The sequence below is a fragment of the Coregonus lavaretus genome (assembly GCF_964263955.1).
Source record: "Coregonus lavaretus genome assembly, chromosome: 12".
NCBI lineage: Eukaryota > Metazoa > Chordata > Actinopteri > Salmoniformes > Salmonidae > Coregonus > Coregonus lavaretus.
The window spans coordinates 17,434,598-17,453,451 of NC_139999.1; the positions used below are offsets into that span (position 1 = coordinate 17,434,598).

The 18,854-nt window shown below is 45.1% G+C and overlaps 1 protein-coding gene across 1 annotated transcript in view; it reads left to right on the top strand.

Moving 5' to 3' along the window:
* The window catches only part of LOC311138346 (FERM domain-containing protein 4B-like), a gene marked incomplete at its 5' end in the record, with an annotated part of 39,000 nt that extends 20,614 nt beyond the window's left edge, over nucleotides 1–18,386 (top strand). Inside the window, 13 exons of the mRNA XM_084173015.1 lie at nucleotides 3,665–3,741; nucleotides 4,406–4,544; nucleotides 7,796–7,937; nucleotides 8,068–8,201; nucleotides 8,291–8,407; nucleotides 8,670–8,898; nucleotides 9,119–9,175; nucleotides 9,302–9,449; nucleotides 12,713–12,862; nucleotides 14,192–14,937; nucleotides 15,176–15,317; nucleotides 16,382–16,549; nucleotides 17,067–18,386. Coding sequence (XP_084029141.1) covers nucleotides 3,665–3,741; nucleotides 4,406–4,544; nucleotides 7,796–7,937; nucleotides 8,068–8,201; nucleotides 8,291–8,407; nucleotides 8,670–8,898; nucleotides 9,119–9,175; nucleotides 9,302–9,449; nucleotides 12,713–12,862; nucleotides 14,192–14,937; nucleotides 15,176–15,317; nucleotides 16,382–16,502 — 2,202 coding nt within the window. The 3' untranslated portion in view covers nucleotides 16,503–16,549; nucleotides 17,067–18,386. The remainder of the gene's footprint in view (nucleotides 1–3,664; nucleotides 3,742–4,405; nucleotides 4,545–7,795; nucleotides 7,938–8,067; nucleotides 8,202–8,290; nucleotides 8,408–8,669; nucleotides 8,899–9,118; nucleotides 9,176–9,301; nucleotides 9,450–12,712; nucleotides 12,863–14,191; nucleotides 14,938–15,175; nucleotides 15,318–16,381; nucleotides 16,550–17,066) is intronic.
* Between the last annotated feature and the right edge of the window lie 468 nt (nucleotides 18,387–18,854).

Sequence of the window (18,854 nt, forward strand, 5' to 3'; positions counted from 1 at the left end):
AATAAAACAGGTGTAGACATTACTGTGAAATGCTTACTTACAGCCCTTAACCAACAAAGCATTTTTTATTTAAAAAAAAAAGTAAAATAAAACAACAACAAAAAAGTGTTGAGAAAAAAAAGAGCAGAAGTAAAATAAAATAACAGTAGGGAGGCTATATACAGGGGGGTACCGGTGCAGAGTCAATGTGCGGGGGCACCAGCTAGTTGAGGTAATATGTACATGTGGGTAGAGTTAAAGTGGGGTGGGGGGTGGGGGCCATGATTAGCTGTTCAGGAGTCTTATGGCTTGGGGGTAGAAGCTGTTGAGAAGCCTTTTGGACCTAGACTTGGCGCTCCGGTACTGCTTTCCGTGCGGTAGCAGAGAGAACAGTCTGACTAGGGTGGCTGGAGTCTTTGACAATTTTGAGGGCCTTCCTCTGACACCGCCTGGTATAGAGGTGCTGGATGGCAGGAAGCTTGGCCCCAGTGATGTACTGGGCTGTACGCACTACCCTCTGTAGTGCCTTGCGGTCGGAGGCCGAGTAGTTGCCATACCAGGCGGTGATGCAACCAGTCAGGATGCTCTCGATGGTGCAGCTGTAGAACTTTTTGAGGATCTGAGGACCCATGCCAAATCTTTTCAGTCTCCTGCGGGGGAATAGGCTTTGTTGTGCCCTCTTCACGACTGTCTTGGTGTGTTTGGACCATGATAGTTTGTTGGCGATGTGGACACTACAGCCCCGTCGATGAGAATGGGGGCGTGCTCAGTCCTCTTTTTTTTTTTCCCTGTAGTCCACAATCATCTCCTTTGTCTTGGTCACGTTGAGGGAGAGGTTGTTACCCTGGCACCACACGGCCAGGTCTCTGATCTCCTCCCTATAGGCTGTCTCATCGTTGTCGGTGATCAGGCCTACCACTGTTGTGTCGTCGGCAAACTTAATGATGGTGTTGGAGTCGTGCCTGGCCATGCAGTCATGGGTGAACAGGGAGTACAGGAGGGGACTAAGCACGCACCCCTGAGGGGCCCCCGTGTTGAGGATCAGCGTGGCAGATGTGTTGTTACCTACCCTTACCACCTGGGGGCGGCCCGTCAGGAAGTCCAGGATCCAGTTGCAGAGGGAGGTGTTTAGTCCCAGGATCCTTAGCTTAGTGATGAGCTTTGAGGCCACTATGGTGTTGAACGCTGAGCTGTAGTCAATGAATAGCATTCTCACGTAGGTGTTCCTCTTGTCCAGGTGGGAAAGGTCAGTGTGGAGGGCAATAGAGATTGCATCATCTGTGGATCTGTTGGGGCGGTATGCAAATTGGAGTGGGTCTAGGGTTTCTGGGATAATGGTGTTGATGTGAGCCATGACCAGCCTTTCAAAGCACTTCATGGCTACAGACGTGAGTGCTACGGGTTGGTAGTCATTTAGGCAGGTTATCTTAGAGTCCTTTGGCAGAGGGACTATGGTGGTCAGCTTGATACATGTTGGTATTAGACTCAGTCAGGGACATGTTGAAAATGTCAGTGAAGGCACTTGCCAGTTGGTCAGCACATGCTCGGAGTACACGTCCTGGTAATCCGTCTGGCCCTGCGGCCTTGTGAATGTTGACCTGCTTAAAAGTCTTACTCACTTCGGCTACGGAGAGCGTGATCACATAGTCATCCGGAACAGCTGGTGCTCTCATGCATGCTTCAGTATTGCTTGCCTCGAAGCGAGCATAGAAGTGGTTTAGCTCGTCTGGTAGGCTTGTGTCACTGGGCAGCTCGCGGCTGTGCTTTCCTTTGTAGTCTGTAATAGTTTTCAAGCCCTGCCACATCCGACAAGCGTCAGAGCCGCAGAGCCGGTGTAGTACGATTCAATCTTAGTCCTGTATTGACTCTTTGCCTGTTTGATGGTTCGTCTGAGGGCATAGTGGGATTTCTTATAAGCGTCCGGGTTAGAGTCCCACTCCTTGAAAGCGGCAGCTCTACCCTTTAGCTCAGTGCGGATGTTGCCTGTAATCCATGGCTTCTGGTTGGGGTATGTACGTACGGTTACTGTGGGGACGACGTCATCGATGCACTTACTGATGAAGCCAGTGACTGATGTGGTGTACTCCTCAATGCTATCTGAAGAATCCCGGAACATGTTCCAGTCTGTGCTAGCAAAACAGTCCTGTAGCTTAGCATCTGCGTCATCTGACCACTTTTTTATTAACCAAGTCACTGGTGCTTCCTGCTTTAGTTTTTGCTTATAAGCAGGAATCAGGAGGATAGAGTTATGGTCAGATTTGCCAAATGGAGGGCGAGGGAGAGCTTTGTATGCATCTCTGTGTGTGGAGTAAAGGTGGTATAGAGTTATATTTATATATATATATATATATATATATATATATTATTATTATTATTTTTTCTCTGGTTGCACATTTAACATGCTGGTAGAAATTACGTAGAACGGATTTAAGTTTCCCTGCATTAAAGTCCCCGGCCACTAGGAGCGCTGCCTCTGGATGAGCGTTTTCCTGTTTACTTATGGCCTTATACAGCTCATTGAGTGCAATCTTAATGCCAGCATTGGTTTGTGGTGGTAAATAGACAGCTATGAAAAATATAGATGAAAACTCTCTTGGTAAATAGTGTGGTCTACAGCTTATCATAAGAGCAAAACCTTGAGACTTCCTTAGTATTTGATTTTGTGCACCAGCTGTTGTTTACAAATATACACAGACCGCCACCCCTTGTCTTACCGGAGTCAGCCGTTCTATCCTACCGATGTAGCGTATATCCCATCAGCTCTATGTTGTCCATGTCGTCGTTCAGCCACGACTCGGTGAAACACAAGATATTACAGTTTTTAATGTCCCGTTGGTAGGATAACCGTAATTGTAGGTAATCTAATTAATTTTCAAATGTTTGAACATTGGCTAATAGGATTGATGGAAGAGGCAGTTTACTCGCTCGCCGTCGGATCCTTACAAGGCACCCCGACCTACGTCCACGATATCTCCGTCTCTTTCTTCTGCGAATGACAGGGATTTGGGCCTTGTCAGGTGTCTGTAGGATATCCTTCGCGTCCGACTTGTTGAATAATTGTTTTTCCTTTCAATACGAGGTGAGTAATGGCTGTCCTGATATCCAGAAGCTCTTTTTGGTTATAAGAGACGATGGCAGAAACATTATGTACAGAATAAATTACAAATAACGCGAAAAAACACACAATAGTACAATTGGTTAGAGGGCTGTAAAATGGAAGCCATCTTCTCCGGCGCCATCTCTAAAATACCCCACTCCTCCTTGTCCTGTTTTCAGTGCTCTCCCTCCAGGGCAGAATGAAATGAGAGGCTTCTTGCTAGGCAAGTCTTGCTCGCTACACTGGCTTCACTACTGAGTAGTAACTAAATTCCACCTGACTGAGTGGCTGTCCTCTGTTCACAGCTGCTGCTGAGGCTGCTGTTATTGTTAATGTTGCAAGAGAAGGGCTGGTGTATCTGGGACAAAACTAGTGTCTTTCCATGCTAGTGGCATTGTCTTTGAGTTTAGATGGTCCACACATTGGATGCATCAAGCCGTTTGGAATAAATAAGGATGTAAATGTTTGTTCTCCTGCAGCGATGTATCAAACCACATCTCTCTCTAGGTCTGCCACTCACTCAAACAAGGCATGGTCCAGTGTACTATTTACTAAGTGGTGTGTCCTGTTTTCTCTCTCTGTCTGCAGTTGTTTCAGTGGAAGCAGCTGGAGAATTTATATTTCCGTGAGAAGAAATTTGCTGTAGAGGTGAACGACCCTGACAGGTGAGATGGAACAGACACTGGATGCATATAGCGATCCTGGGTCGTGTTCTGAAGGGCCAGTTCCTTTAGCACCTCAAAATGTTTTGTGCCTACTGAACTTGACCCAGGAATCAGTCGTCTTCTATTCTGATCCTAGCCTTTCTGAATCATAACAACAGGTGTAATTTCAGAGCCTAGTGTCAATGAGCTGTCTCCAATACAATATCTTGCTAGTGTCAAATGAAGGCCTTCCTTCTTGCTGTAAAGGACTGCTGCAGTTAGTGTTCTCAGGACATTGCAGCACTTCCAGCCTCAGTGCTGTATCACAGGTTTAATATGGTGCTGCTAGCCACCTTGGCTGGAATTAAAAATCTCTGGTGCAACACCGACTTAATGTTGCTGCATCTCTCCCCCATCAATGTATTGAATTACAGAGCCAGTCATGAGATAAATTTGGACATTGGGTTAGTTTATGCAAGTAATTGTTTTCTAATCCCTGATTGTGTATGATTCTGATATCAATACCCATCATGTTATTAAAAGTGTATCTATAGTTAGATATCCAGGTATTCACTTGTTGTGTTGTCAGTCTGGATTAAAGAGATTAAATTACTCCTACCTAGCAGTAACATGAGGGATTAAAACTGTGTCTGTGTGTCTATCTGTCATCTCTGTTAATCCACAGAAGGACAGTTTCCAGACGTACATTCGGGCAGACTGGATTGGTCATCCACACATGGTATGCCAGCCACTCTCTGATTAAGACCATCTGGGTGATGGCCATCAGTCAGCACCAGTTCTATTTGGACAGGAAGCAGAGCAAAGTGAGTGTGTCAGCAACACAGCACTACTGCTCTTCTCCTACCCTCATCCCGTTACCTGCATCTGTGTCTCTGTGTTGTTCCTAGCCTTATCAGGGCCTTGTCACCGCCACCACACTCTCTCTCACTCACTCCACATCTGATTGCTCCTGTCCTTGTCTTAACCTTTACTCCTCTGTTTGCTAATGTCTCTTATGGCTGACCCCATTTTGTCGATTGTTTGGTCGATAAGCTGTTTAAGATAAGCAAGATTTGTTTAGTCGAGCAGTAGAAAAAAAAGTTTTTTTAAATCATGGTGTACAAGACAACTGTGATTGGTGCCTGTCTGAGTGGACTGATCCATTGTGGAGGCCATGGGGATGGCACAGTCAATCAAAGACATGTGCTACTGAAATTGTATATGGTTATATTATGTAAGAACAATGGTGCAACACAAATACAAAATATTATTTTATAACAAATGCTTGCTGTTCTGAAAAAGATCAGTGCGCTGGTGAATTGGCGCCTTTTCCTAGACCATGTTGCTATGTACATAATAGCAAAGTTAACCAGCATATTGGTGTTGAGAACAATGTGGCGGAGGCAGCAGCAGAGTAAGAAGATGAGAAAACAGCCCTTGCCTTAATTGTCTAAGAATAGTGAGGAGAGGAAACCCCAACGTAATTAGGTCTATAATCAATAGCCTAACTGTTAAATGTGCCTGGCTTTATAAATCATCCATATATATCTACAGAAATAAGACGGATCCTGCTTCTGTTGCCTGTTTTGAATGTTTGTTTAATAGCCTACTGATTCTGTGAGCACCAAGCCTCACGCAACCAGAACATGTCGGATAAACAATTTCACAAATTCAGCTTTTTAAAATCTTTGCTATGCTGTAATAAAGGCTTTACAAATTTTTTCGTTAGACCACCCTCTGGTATTATTTATAACTTATTTAGTGTTGTTTACACTTTTTCAAATTGTCCAAAAAACTAGTCAAATGTATTCCCCACATCTGACTTCCCCTTTACCTCCTGGGCAACGAGTGAACATTCCCCCGCCGGACTCCCTCTAGTAATTTGTGTCTTAATTATTTAATCAAACAGTTCGCTTAAAGCATCAGACAAGTTCAGTGCATATACAGTTGAAGTCGGAAGTTTACATACACATAGGTTGGAGTCATTAAAACTCGTTTTTCAACCACTCCACAAATTTCTTGTTAACAAACTATAGTTTTGGCAAGACAGTTAGGACATCTACTTTGTGCATGACACAAGTAATTTTTCCAACAATTGTTTACAGACAGATTCCAGAAAATTCCAGAAAATGATGTCATGGCTTTAGAAGCTTCTGATAGGCTAATTGACATCATTTGAGTCAATTGGAGGTGTACCTGTGGATGTATTTCAAGGCCTACCTTCAAACTCAGTGCCTCTTTGCTTGACATCATGGGAAAATCAAAAATCAGCCAAGACCTCAGAAAAAGAATTGTAGACCTCCACAAGTCTGGTCCATCCTTGGGAGCAATTTCCAAACGCCTGAAGGTACCACGTTCATCTGTACAAACAATAGTACGCAAGTATAAACACCATGGGACCACGCAGCCGTCATACCGCTCAGGAAGGAAACGCGTTCTGTCTCCTAGAGATGAACGTACTTTGGTGCGAAAAGTGTAAATCAATCCCAGAACAACAGCAAAGGACCTTGTGAAGATGCTGGAGGAAACAGGTACAAAAGTATCTATATAAACGAGTCCTATATCGACATAACCTGAAAGGCCGCTCAGCAAGGAAGAAGCCACTGCTCCAAAACCGCCACAAAAAAGCCAGACTACGGTTTGCAACTGCACATGGGGACAAAGATCGTACTTTTTGGAGAAATGTCCTCTGGACTGATGAAACAAAAATATAACTGTTTGGCCATAATGACCATCGTTATGTTTGGAGGACAAAGGGGTAGGCTTGCAACCCGAAGAACACCATCCCAACCGTGAAGCACGGGGGTGGCAGCATCATGCTGTGGGGGTGCTTTGATGCAGAAGGGACTGGTGCACTTCACAAAATAGATGGCATCATGAGGAAGGAAAATTATGTGGATATATTGAAGCAACATCTCAAGACATCAGTCAGGAAGTTAAAGCTTGGTCGCAAATGGGTCTTCCAAATGGACAATGACCCCAAGCATACTTCCAAAGTTGTGGCAAAATGGCTTAAGGACAACAAAGTCAAGGTATTGGAGTGGCCATCACAAAGCCCTGACCTCAATCCTATAGAAAATGTGTGGGCTGAACTGAAAAAGCGTGTGCGAGCAAGGAGGCCTACAAACCTGACTCACTTACACCAGCTCTGTCAGGAGGAATGGGCCAAAATTCACCCAACTTATTGTGGGAAGCTTGTGGAAGGCTACCCAAAACGTTTGACCCAAGTTAAACAATTTAAAGGCAATGCTACCAAATACTAATTGAGTGTATGTAAACTTCTGACCCACTGGGAATGTGATGAAATAAATAAAAGCTGAAAGAAATCATTCTCTCTACTCTACTGTCTGACATTTCACATTCTTAAAATAAAGTGGTGATCCTAACTGACCTAAGACAGGGAATTTGTACTAGGATTAAATGTCAGGAATTGTGAAAAACTGAGTTTAAATGTATTTGGCTAAGGTGTATGTAAACTTCCGACTTCAATTGTAGTTGATTTGATTAAAACACATAGAATGTGTGTATATATGGAACAATACACATTTTAGCGTTTCGACCAATCGATTGGTCGAAAGAACCGACGACTCTTGGTCGACCAAGATTATTTTTTGTTGGGGACAGCCCTAATGTCTCTGCCCCATTTAACTTATGCATATTATAGTATTCTTAGAATAGCCTAAGCATAGCTGTGGTGATTATTGATTTAATGTCGGCTGCTCTATTTGATTAATCAACGGAAGGCCATTTTTTGACACGTTTGTTTGGATGGTGCATATTTTAGTGGGTTACTTTGCATTACTGTCATTACACAAGCTGAGTGTGAGCGAGGATAGTTGCTCCGAGGGTGGTGAATGAGTGTGTGTGTGGCTGCAGTCAGATGGGTTTTTTAGCCTTTCAGAAGGAGATGGTGCTCATCCAGGAATAGTGCTGAGAGAGAGAGAGGGCTCCTCTCCCAGCCTGAACTGAAGCATGCAAATAAGGCTGTTATCTCGCGGCGCAGTCATTTAAGAAGAAATACTGATGTGTGACTGTTACCTTCTCCGTCTCTTAACTTTCTTCTTCCTCTCTCCAGTCCAAAGTTACCACGGACAGAAATTTGAGTGACATCGCCATGGACCTGACAGAGATCGGCGTGCCCAGGATCAGTAAGCTGTTTACCATGGAGAGTAAAGACCATCTCATCATGGCCAGCAACGGATCCCTCATCTCAGCAGGTTGACAATGAGCTAACAACGGACAATGCTTGACGGACATATCTGTCCTATAGACTCCATTAAGACAAATGGTGATTAGATGAGATTAAAGTGGTCATAATGGTCTTAATAGAATGTCTGCCTGATGCAGGGTCAGGAGACTCTGAGGTGAGCGAGGAGCTGAAGAAGGAGAAGATTGCTGACCTGAAGAAGAAAGAGAAGGACCTGCAGGACACTTTGACTCCGAAACTGGAGGAGCTCAAGAAGATCTGCCTGCGAGAAGCTGTAAGCATCTTCATCAGTCTCAAGGTATTGAATTAAATCATTTCAAGTAGATTTTATCACAGCTGATTGTTCTCTTTTTGTTTTTCCAGGAGCTGACAGGCAGGCTGCCTAAAGAGTACCCTCTGGCCTCGGGTGAAAAGCCCCCCGCGGTGCGTCGGCGCATGGGAACAGCCTTCAAACTGGACGACCTCTTCCCCTATGATGCGGTTAGTATGGCAGTCACAGGATGGGAGCACTGGCTGTCATAAATATGTGTTCTTTTGGCTAATAAATCTAAATACTTAATTTACATTGTAATGCAACATTTTAATAATATATATAGAGTACATTCTCTATATTCGGCCAGGATAAGGAATTTCTAGTGATGAATATGCTTATTTTATCCTGTGAAAATCCTCTTTGCACTGATCTGCATGCCTGTGTGTAAATTACTAATCTCATCTGTTTATACTGTGTGTTGTCCTGCAGGATCCCCATCTCAGAAACCTGGAGAGCAGGTTTGCCCTGCAGCAGAAGATCGTGGAGGCAGCCAAGAAACTGGCCAACGAGGCTGAGCTCTGTAAGACTGTGAAGAAGAAGAGGAGGAGGAACTGCCTGGATACCATGAGGAAGCTGCAGGAGATTGAGGAGGAGATCAACGAATACAGGATCAGGACGGGCAAGAAGCCCACCCAGAGAGCATCAATAATCATAGCAGGTAGCCTATACCATGCCATACCAACAGCCAGACATTGCATACAGTCACAGTGATAACATGGTTTATAGTGAATGTAGCTTACAGAGGAATATTAGAATTCCTGCCTGCAGCACCTTGTCTGTACTAGTCTGAAAGAAAGAAGACTTCAGGACATGTGGCTTCTAATGAAAAGCCCAACAACGCGAGCATGTGTTAACCTCCGTTTCTCCCCTTTTCTCAGATGATATGAACCTTGCTGAACTCAGCTCACTGTCCAACAGTCTTACTCTGGACGATGGTGAGTGCTGCGGACGTTATATCATACATACATTAGCTAAACCTCTCTGTACACATCTGTAGCATCCCCATAGCTTTTAGCAGGCTGTGACGATGACAGTTCCTTCTGTTCCGCTGTGTGTTTCAGACGAGGATCTGGGAGGCCAGAGGCAGCGGTCCCATTCGGTGCAGTACTCTCCCCAGCCCCACCACTCAGAAACCCTGAGCCTCCACTACCAGCCTGACCAACTGACCTCAGCCCACGACCAACCTCAGGACCTCAGCCCCAACAGCAGGTAGGTGCTCTGGCAAGGGGCTGGCCACTGGCTACAGCTCTTCAGGCTCCAGCTCTCCTGGCTCTGGGTTGTTTTGTTATCCAGTCTGTTTCAGACTGTTATTCTTGGGGCCCAGGGAGCAGCAGCCAGTATAGACCTGTAGAGGAGAACCAGGGAGAGCTGCCTGCATTCCTACCAGCCTCCTCCTTCTCTCCTGCTGCCCCCACAATCTCCTCTTATCTGACCAAACACGCTCCATGTTAAAAAAATTGACAGCAGAAAGCATGTCTCTGCCTGCTAAGGAACAAACCACAATCCCAAGGAGGGGAAAATAGTCTGGGACCGGAAAGCTGTCCTAGAAACTCTAGATTTGAACGTATTCGCTCACTGCGTGAACATTTACCAAATGACTTGGATGATATGCTGCTGGGACAGAGGAGAGCAGGAGTCAGTGATTCATTTAGGTTTCCTACTGCTACTGTTTGGTAATGTTATTTGTTTACTGTTCCATGAAGAGAAAGATCAATGAGCTATGAAATGGCAGTCATCCAGGTGAAAATTCTGAAATTGCAGCACGCGAGGATACAGCGTTTATTTTTTATTAAATTGTTTTATTTCACCTTTATTTAACCAGGTAAGCCAGTTGAGAACAAGTTCTCATTTACAACTGTGACCTGGCCAAGATAAAGCAAAGCAGTGCGATTAAAAACAACAACACAGAGTTACATATGGGGTAAACAAAACAAAGTCAAAAATACAACAGAAAATATATAAACAGTGTGTGCGAATGTAGTAAGTTATGGAGGTAAGGCAGTAAGTAGGCCATAGTGCAAAATAGTTACAATTTCGTATAACACTGGAATGATAGATGTGCAAAAGATGATGTGCAAATAGAGATACTGGGGTGCAAATTAGCTAAATAAATAACAATATGGGGATGAGGTAGTTGGGTGGGCTAATTTCAGAAAGGCTGTGTACAGGTGCAGTGATCGGTAAGTTGCTCTGACAACTGATGCTTAAAGTTAGTGAGGGAGATAAGTGTCTCCAGCTTCAGAGATTTTTGCAGTTCGTTCCAGTCATTGGCAGCAGAGAACTGGAAGGAATGGCGGCCAAAGGAGGTGTTGGCTTTGGGGATGACCAGTGAGATATACCTGCTGGAGCGCAGACTACGGGTGGGTGTTGCTATGGTGACCAGTGAGCTAAGATAAGACAGGGATTTGCCTAGCAGTGATTTATAGATGACCTGGAGCCAGTGGGTTTGGCGACGAATATGTAGTGAGGGCCAGCCAACAAGAGCGTACAGGTCACAATGGTGGGTAGTATATGGGGCTTTGGTGACAAAACGGATGGCACTGTGATAGACTATATCCAATTTGCTGAGTAGGGTGTTGGAGGCTATTTTGTAAATGACATCGCCGAAGTCAAGGATCGGTAGGATAGTCAGTTTTACGAGGGCATGTTTGGCAGCATGAGTGAAGGAGGCTTTGTTGCGAAATAGGAAGCCGATTCTAGATCTAACTTTTGATTGGAGATGCTTAATGTGAGTCTGGAAGGAGAGTTTACAGTCTAACCAGACACCTAGGTATTTGTAGTTGTCCACATACTCTAGGTCAGACCCGCCGAGAGTAGTGATTCTAGTCGGGTGGGCGGGTGCAAGCAGCGTTCGGTTGAAGAGCATGCATTTAGTTTTACTAGTGTTTAAGAGCAGTTGGAGGCTACGGAAAGAGTGTTGTATGGCGTTGAAGCTCGTTTGGAGGTTTGTTAACAGTGTCCAATGAAGGGCCAGATGTATACAAAATGGTGTCGTCCGCATAGAGGTGGATCCGAGCGTCACCAGCAGCAAGAGCGACATAATTGATATACACAGAGAATAGAGTCGGCCCGAGAATTGAACCCTGTGGCACGCCCATAGAGACGGCCAGAGGCAATTTGCAGCGGAGGGTACAGAGCTGGTGGCCGGGGTAGTGGTAGCCAGGTGGAAAGCATGGCTAGCCGTAGCAAAATGCTTGTTGAAATTCTCGATTTATCGGTGGTGACAGTGTTTCCTAGCCTCAGTGCAGTGGGCAGTTGGGAGGAGGTGCTCTTATTTTCCATGGACTTTACAGTGTCCCAAAACCTTTTGGAGTTAGTGCTACAGGATGCAAATTTCTGTTTGAAAAAGCTAGCCTTTGCTTTCCTAACTGATTGTGTATATTGGTTCCTGACTTCCCTAAAAAGTTGCATATCGCGGGGGCTGTTCGATGCTAATGCAGTACGCCACAGGATGTTTTTGTGCTGGTCAAGGGCAGTCAAGTCTGAGGAAAACCAGGGGCTATATCTGTTCTTAGTTCTGAATTTTTTGAATGGGAATGGGGCATGCTTATTTAAGATTGAGAGGAAAGCACTTTTAAAGAATAACCAGGCATCCTCTACTGACGGAATGAAGTCAATATCCATCCAGGATACCCGGGCCAGGTCAATTAGAAAGGCCTGCTCGCTAAAGTGTTTTAGGGAGCGTTTGACAGTGATGAGGGGTGGTCGTTTGATCGCGGACCCATTACGGACGCAGGCAATAAGGCAGTGATCGCTGAGATCCTGGTTGAATACAGCGGAGGTGTATTTAGAGGGTAAATTTGTCAGGATGATATCTATGAGGGTGCCCATGTTTACAGATTTAGGGTTGTACCTGGTAGGTTCGTTGATAATTTGTGTGAGATTGAGGGCATCTAGTTTAGATTGTAGGTTGGCCGGGGTGTTAAGCATATCCCAGTTTAGGTCACCAATCAGTACGAGCTCTGAGGATAGATGGGGGGCAATCAGTTCACATATGGTGTCCAGGGCACAGCTCGGGGCTGAGGGGGGTCTGTAGCAAGCGGCAACAGTGAGAGACTTATTTCTGGAAAGGTGGATTTTTAGAAGTAGAAGCTCAAACTGTTTGGGCACAGACCTGGATAGTACGATAGAGCTCTGCAGGCTATCTCTACAGTAGATTGCAACCCCAACCCCTTTGGCAGTTCTATCGAGACGGAAAATGTTGTAGTTGGGGGTGGACATTTCTGCATTTTTGGTGGCCTTCCTAAGCCAGGATTCAGACACTGCTAGAACATCAGGGTTGGCTGAGTGTGCTAACGCAGTGAATAACTCAAACTTAGGGAGGAGGCTTCGGATATTAACGTGCAAGAAACCAAGGCTTTTACGATTATGTTTAGAGTGGCGAGGAGAGGGAGAGGCCATGTAATCATGATTCAAGCTCCACCCTGAGGAAGTCAAGTCTGTGAAAAGCATGGTTCTTATTTGTGTTTCAGATTAAATTATGGCGAAGTCCAGGAACCTTTCCACTACAATCACAGAGATGCCTTATCGAGCCACAGCAGCCCTTACAAGCCTGCCTCTGCACACAGCATGCCTCCCACCCCCCTCCTCAATCGCAACGCCTACAGCAGCACCCAGTTCAGGTAGGCCAGGACCGTATCCACAAAGCATCTCAGAAAAAGTCCTAGGACTCCTATTCAAACCTGTTTTAAGACAAAAAAAACTCCCAGCTCAGAGTAGGATGATGTTAAGAGACTGCTCAGACACACTCTGAGCCAGATGTAAAATCAAATTGTAAATGTTTTTCAGCTGATAATCATGACAGTTTGAGGTACCGCAAAGTAAAGATGGTGATGACGCTCATTGACATGTTGCAAATGATGTGGAATAACCAATTGCGATGAGGCATAGTCTGCTGTGAACTAAATAGCACCCTTTAGACAACCACGGTGAATGTGACTGTACATCAAATGTTGCAATGGTAAAATGTTTGATGTAATTTTAGCCTGACACGATCACTTTGCCTACTTTTATTATTGCCTAATATGTTGGCGTGCATAAGGCTTTTTTTTAACAAATTCTGATTGTTAACAGCTGAATGTTTATCAACACACTTGTCACTCCCGTCTAACAACTCTAAATCGTTTTGGCACGGTAGGCATCAAGTCACTTGCCGATTTAATGTTGCATACAACGTTTGAAAGGTCTGTAACTTTCATCGAAGACAATCAAGTTAACATAAGCCCTAGTATCTAGACGCATTCAATTGCCAAACGTAAAGGCATGCCCAATTTAGACATCTGTTTTAACAACGTGATGCTGCCCTCCAAAGGGATAACTTGAAATGATATGATGTAGGTAATTCAATAATCGAAAGAAAAACATGATTTATTTAGGCATATCATGTGAAATAGGCCTCATGTGAAATCGTCAAAAGCGCAACAAATACTGTTGCATGTAGGTGTAGATTATTTCTGGGTTGATCATATAGAAATATCAAAACAGGAACCACTGATTTGCTGCATTTTTCTATTATCAAGACACCTGCTGGTAACTCTTAACTGGTTAGGACAGCTCATGAGGTCTCCTAAATATGTCGACTAGGTGGGACTCTTATTACTAAAGAGGCTTTATTCATAGCTTTTATTTTTACCCATAAGAGTAGGAGTAAAATGTCTGTTCTCAGCACTTATGACCAATTTTCTACTCTGAAACGCTTTGTGAGTACGGGCCCTGGCCTCCATGCCCTCCATACACCCCTCACATACAAAGCTGCCTCTGATGTTCACTAACACATCTCCCTCAACACCAGCCAGGAGCCCCAATTAGACTAGCATCCTGTCTAGACCTTTTGTTCTCTGTATAACTTCTGGATGGGATTTCTAACCCTATGTCAGGTAGTGATCAATATTGCGCTGTATATAAGGAGGACAGAGGATCATGTTGTTCATCATGGTGTTGTTCGTTCCCAGGTCGGATGACGACCCCCAGCATTTCCGCCAGCGGAGTGGCAGTCTGGAGTCCCAGTCTCAAGAGACCACACCCTCGGCGCCAGCGTTCGTCCCGTTCCGCCGCAGCAACAGCACAGAGGTCCTGGATGACGGCTCATCCTACACCAGCCAATCCAGCGCGGAGTATTCAGCGCCTGGGAACCATACCCACCGCCCCAGGGACCGCCGGCGTGGCAGGAAGGGCAACATCTACACCAACACGGGCAGCATGCCCAACTTGGCACAGGCTGATGCCTGCTACAACACATACCAGCCCCCCCGGGCACCGCGACCCACCACCACGGCCTACTACGTGACGGGTTACCCCAGCTACACAGAACCAGAGCCCTACTCTAACCGAGTGTACATGTACGACAGCGAGGTAGAGGGTCACTACAACGTCAACCCCTCGTACCACGCCACGCCGGCCTACCACGGACATGATGCGTACAGCAGTCGCTATGGTGACGACGAGATAGACAGTATGGCCCAGAACCCCTACGCCACCCTGAGGCCACCCAGGAACCGTCAAGCTCCGCCCCGGACGGAACACGTGACCAAGAACATCCAGAAGGCGCTGGTGGCAGAGCACCTGAAAGGCTGGTACCACCGCAACGCAAGCCACAAGCAACCACAGGCATATGACTACAACCAGAGGGGTTCCCAGCAGAGCCTGGGTTACCAGACCATGCCAGCTCCCTACAGCAGGACCACGTCCTACTCCTCAGGTACAGACAGCCTGTCAACTCCCTCATCTCACATGCAAACAGAATGAAATTCCAGTCTGTTAGTCAAAGGCAATTATTTAGTTTCACTTGAATGTGCAATGCAAAACGACACGCATCAGCCAACTCTGCATTCAAGCATGTCAATGAATGCTAACATTCAGTCACTCATTAGCGTTCTATATCTTAGAGATATAAATCGTCCTATTCTAACTTTTCTTTCTTCCTGTTTCTGTTCCAGTCTCGTCACAGCAGTCCTCCACAGCAGGAGGCTGGCGCGATCACCTGGGAGGAGGTATGTCAGAGTTCGACATGCCCCTGCCGGTGCAGCAGCCTTACCCCTCCTACGGCACCGCTCACTACAGCCACCCCGCCCACAGCAGGTGAGAGAAGCAACTGTTAGTCCCAATTCAGCTGCTTATCTAATTGGCCCTCCCTGATCCTACTTAACCATGGAGCTAAAGACCACTACTATGTCATTGTGGAGAATGGATGCTCGCTGGAAAAAATTCAGCTGCGCTTTGGTTTTATCGGCCACACACCATTGTGACCTGTGTGTCTAACATTCCCTTGCTGACCATGAGATGTCCCTGAAGTATTGAAAACAGTTTGATAGTTGGTGCTCACTCACTCACAGGCCAATTAGCGTGGCTGCTTGAATTGCATTATAGCGGCCTTCTGTGCAGCCAATGGTTAGCTCTTCATCTTACTGGCCTTAGGAATGGTGGTTCTTCTTCTCCTGCTTTAACTGTCCACTGGGCTGCTCTCTTCATAGATACGGCTCCTCTTGCTCCTCCTCCAAGCACTCTAAGGGCTCTTGGTACAGCCCTGACAGACAGAGGTGCTGTGCCTTTGTCCCTGCTAGCGCTTTCTCCTCCACCTCCTCCCTCCTCTCCTCCTTCCCTTCCTCCCCCCCTCGCTGTGGGCTCCGGCTGGGCCCGGGGCCAGGGCCAGGGCCAGGGCCAGGGCAGGTGGGCCAGGGCTCCAGTCCCCTGCAGCAGCCCCACAACTCCAGAAGCCAGAGGCTTGGTAAAGACTCCTTTGCTAAGTGTAGCCCGCGATAGTAGTAAGTAACCAGCTACCAGGCCTGTCTGTGGGTTTGCTTATCAGTCTGTCCTCAGCGTGACTTCATTGCTTGCTTGTTTTTTTTTAAGTGAGCTAAAAAATGTCCTGGTCTGTGCTTTGGGCTTCTCTTTTTCAATTAGTATCAAAGCTGTTTGTTTGGGCTGTCTCCCTCTCTATGATAAGGTAACTGCATGGCTTTTACGAGTGTTGTTCATATCTGCCCTCTCTTTCTGCTGCCATACCAAATTGTCATCCAGCGGTCACATTTCTCTTAAAGGGTGTGCATAGACATACATACACCACTTAAACGGTCTGTTACCCCGGCTGTCTCCTCCCCCTCTCCCTCTTTCACTATCACTCATTTTGACCCTCTCGTGCACAGATGTCCCCCAGCAGGGTATGGGTGGAGGAGCTGTGATAGACTGGTGCCGGGGCCAACAGTGGCTCCAGGGTCATTAGAGAGGTTTGATGCTGGTGCCTGTCATGGTACTGAGTTCTTCTGACCAGCGAAATGAAACAGCCTAATCAAAGGCACCGCACTAAAGAAAGGGTGAGAGAAGAAACAAACTACCCCCACAGATTCTATGGTGTTGGTGGTGACTCATTTTGTACGTGGCACTAAAAAAAAAAAAAACACCAAACTGCTTTGGTTGTCCTACTACTCTTTACTCTATGGTGGTGTCCACTGGTGGTGGTGGTGGGGCAGCTGCTCTGGAAGTGGTGGTATCTGTGGAAGAAGGAAAGTGACCCTGCATATTGGATATTTGAATGGTGCGTGTGTTTGATGCTTGTTGTTCATCTGTCCATCTGCTTTGTTTTAAGGTATGCGAATAGTTTAATCCTGGGTGAAACACACAAACACCTTTGTCATTTTCAAACTGAGATAGAATTATCTTGAAGTTGGAGTGTTAAATTTCATTTCTCCAGTGCTGTATTCCAATTAAGTAACAACCCAGGGTTAAATTACTCATAACTTTTCACTAGTGGAGATGTCTCTTTGCTTGGATTGTGTTACCAGCTATGTTTTGTTGCTAGCCTAACCTGTTTACGTCCTGTATGTGTTGCAGATCCAATGTAGATGTGAACCAAACAGAAACATACATTAACAGCCAAATAGAAACATACATCAACAGCCAAACGAACTGCAGCTTGGATCCAGATGACCAGAGACTTTACTGGCACGAGGGCTCATCCAAACCTGGAACTATAGTGTAGCAGTCAGAGCCATCATCAACTTTCTCAACTTCCACTTTGTGACACTAACATGTGCCTTGGACTGCACTTACCTGTTTTTCTAGATGGAAAAAGGATCCAAAGAATCAAATAACAATCACTGTGGAATTCACACAGGGGAGGACCTTAAGTCGAAGTACAGCTGATTTGAGTTCTCATACATGGAATTGCCAAAGTAGGTCTACCTGCGTACACTCTCTGAAAGCAGAATTACAACATGGTCACCTGATCTGAATGTTCTGGATTGCTGTGGCTGGTCGGGTTAGTCTGAGAAGCTTGGATGACAATAAGGGGATGGAGGACAATGAACATGATTTGTCCTGCATGCTCAACATTACAATGATGGATCTCAAATATTGACACTTTTAAATGTTGAAATGAAGGATTGAAACTTGATTTTGAGTGTGAGAATGGTTACCAATGGCGACCTGCTGAAACATTCCCCAGTCAGTACCAATTTCTAGAGCCCATTCTATGATAGTGTTTGTAGATACTGTACAGCACATTGTGCTATTCTTAGGTTGTCAGTCTTTTTGCACCAGCCATTTAACACAGTATTTGGACCTCTCTCTAGTTCTCAGTAATTTGATCATCTTTACTGCCAAATGCTTCAGTCTAACCATTAAAGTCTAGACTCAACCATGTCAGCTTTTATACTTTAAAATACCATGTTAACACTTTATCAATGACAGTTATGTAATAAGTCTACTCTATTACATTTACATTTTAGTCATTTAGTAGATGCTCTTATCCAGAGCGACTTGCAGTTAGTGAGTGCATACATTTTTCATACTGGCCCCCCGTGGGAATCAAACACACAATCCTGGCGTTGCAAGCGCCATGCTCTACCAACTGAGCTACAGGGCTTCATTTTATCGCTCATTGCAGTGAGACAAAATGTCTGTTTTTTTTTTATGCTTATTGCATCCCATGCTGGAATCCATGGACTGGTGCCTTCGATTCCTCTCAAGAAGGAATTTGTATGTACATGTTGATAATGTAAATAGATTGTACAGAACCGTTTTTGGAGCATTTTGATGTATTTTTTTTTTGAAGCACGTTATGTATAGTAAACAATCACATTTGTCAAGCTGGTTCTTAGTAGTTTGTATAATTGAAATGCGTTTGAATTAAAACAAACATTTTGAACTATGTCCTCAGTTTATTCATGTTTTTTGTCTTTAAAATGGTTGCTATGACGTCTGAGGAACTTGTGACAAAATCTGAGAAGTGGAAAAACAAATCTCCAGTAACTGATTCAGTAAAACACGGGATTTAAATCCAGATCCATTTAATCAAGCTAGTGTAATTAGTTAATTGGGTTTTACCATAAAAGTACAATGCTTTTTTTACTTAAGATCATGAACTTAAAGAACTGAGGACGATAACGACTCTTTAATGTGGATATAGTCTCTAGCTGTTCCCCTGCACTTGCTAGGCACAACTTAGAGGGATGAAATATGCCTGTGACATGAAACAGAAGATGTTACCTCTATCAGAGTAGTATAAAGTGTCATAGCTGTAAACAACTGTTGCTAGCCTCAGGTTTTGGCTCCATTTTCTCAAACTGGTTTTGTGTCTCCATAAACTGTAAACCAGACACAACCAGTTTGTTTAAAGAC